Source organism: Antrostomus carolinensis, unplaced genomic scaffold, assembly GCF_000700745.2.
Source record: "Antrostomus carolinensis isolate BGI_N321 unplaced genomic scaffold, ASM70074v2 scaffold32200, whole genome shotgun sequence".
Classification (NCBI taxonomy): Eukaryota; Metazoa; Chordata; class Aves; order Caprimulgiformes; family Caprimulgidae; genus Antrostomus; species Antrostomus carolinensis.
This window is the reverse complement of record NW_010291134.1, coordinates 34,411-35,836: the sequence shown is the minus strand read 5'-3', so window position 1 is coordinate 35,836 and position 1,426 is coordinate 34,411. Positions and strand designations below refer to the sequence as shown.

At 57.2% G+C, this 1,426-nt stretch overlaps 1 protein-coding gene across 1 annotated transcript; it reads right to left on the bottom strand.

Annotated features, from left to right (window-relative positions):
* Nucleotides 1-1,046, bottom strand: CALHM2 (calcium homeostasis modulator family member 2). The gene is given in 3 exon segments (XM_010175382.1): nt 1-282; nt 285-419; nt 504-1,046. Coding segments are annotated over 3 exon segments (960 nt in total).
* Between the last annotated feature and the right edge of the window lie 380 nt (nt 1,047-1,426).

Genomic DNA, 1,426 nt, shown 5'->3' with positions numbered 1-1,426 from the left:
TTAGGAAGCCAAAAAGATCATTTCATGGCCTTCTGGGCTTGGCCCATTCCCTTCCACCCCTTTGGCCCATTTGTGGAGCCGGCTGTAGAGGGGGAAGCCCTTGTTCTCCCGGTAGATGTAGACACCCGTGATGGCGTTCCACTGGGGGCTTGGCTGGACGCCCTCCACTGGGAACTCCTGCACCAGTTCCTTCTCCTCCTTGTCCAGTGCCACAAAGCCAAAGAAGTGCTTGACGTTCTTGGCTGCCAGGATCCTGGAGTGGACCTCGGCTGTGCGTCGGAAGTTTTTTTTCCCTCATGGGAGCGGTACTGGGCCCAGTAAGCCCCCTGCCGGTAGCTCAGTGGCGAGCAGCAGTGCTTCAGGCACTTGGTGAGGAAAACCAGGACTGCAACGATGCCGATGAGCAGCCAGCCAAAGAGCTGAGGGAGAAGAGAGAGGCTGCGTTAGGACACCGCAAGGTCGTCTTAACCCACTCCGTGTGGCTTTCTCCCCGGCTTGCCTACCTGGGACTCGTATCTCAGCCTCCGCGTCACCTCGTCCCTGAACTTGGTGAGGTTCACTGGCACGTCTTTACAGGGGAGCCTGGCCAGCACCTCGGCCCCATATTCTGCTGGGAACTTGTCCAGGGAGGATGGCTTGACAAACTCACTGAGGGCACAGATGTAAGCCTCCCCGCGCAGCAGTGAGATGACTGACCAGGTGACTGGTGCCACGGCTGCCCGGCCCATGATGGAACCAAAGAGGAGGAAGGTGGCAGCAGCAGAGAAGTTCTTGGTGCCACGCTTATGGCACTCGGCCACCAGGTTCCAGGTGTGGTTGTTCCAGATGACGCCAATGAGGAAGAGGGCCAGGGCTGGGACGCCGATAGCAGCCAGCCCGTAGATGTAGTTGCGGGCAGGGGAGCATGGGCAGTTGAAGGCGAAGACAGAGAAGAGCTCCTCGCTGCCCACCGTGCCCAGGGCTACCAGCCCATTGAAGATCATAACATCTTTGCTCTTGAAGAACAAGGACAGGAAGCGGAAGTTCTCGGCAATGAGGGCGGCCATCTCGTCCCAGGGGCAAGAGGAGGTGTGTACTGCAGTGGGGAGCTGTGCTGGCCCACCTCCCAGCACCAAGGGACACGCTTAAAATGGTCTTGGGCCAGCTGGAGTGCAAGGGGCTGCTCTGGCAGCACGACACCTTCACTACTGTCTCTTCCTCCTGCCTGGTGTCCCAGCCTCAGGAGCTAGCTGATGGTACCAGGGGTACTTCAAAAGGAGCCAAAGAGGGATACAGCCTAAGCAATGTGTGAAACCTCAGTCAGTTAATTTTCCCACCAAACTCTCCAAAAGTGTCTCTGCAGCAAAGATGACCAATAGACCAGCTGTCAGTTGCACGTCCGTTGTCTTTCCTTCTCTTTGGTTTTATTTACGTCCCACAGAAGTGA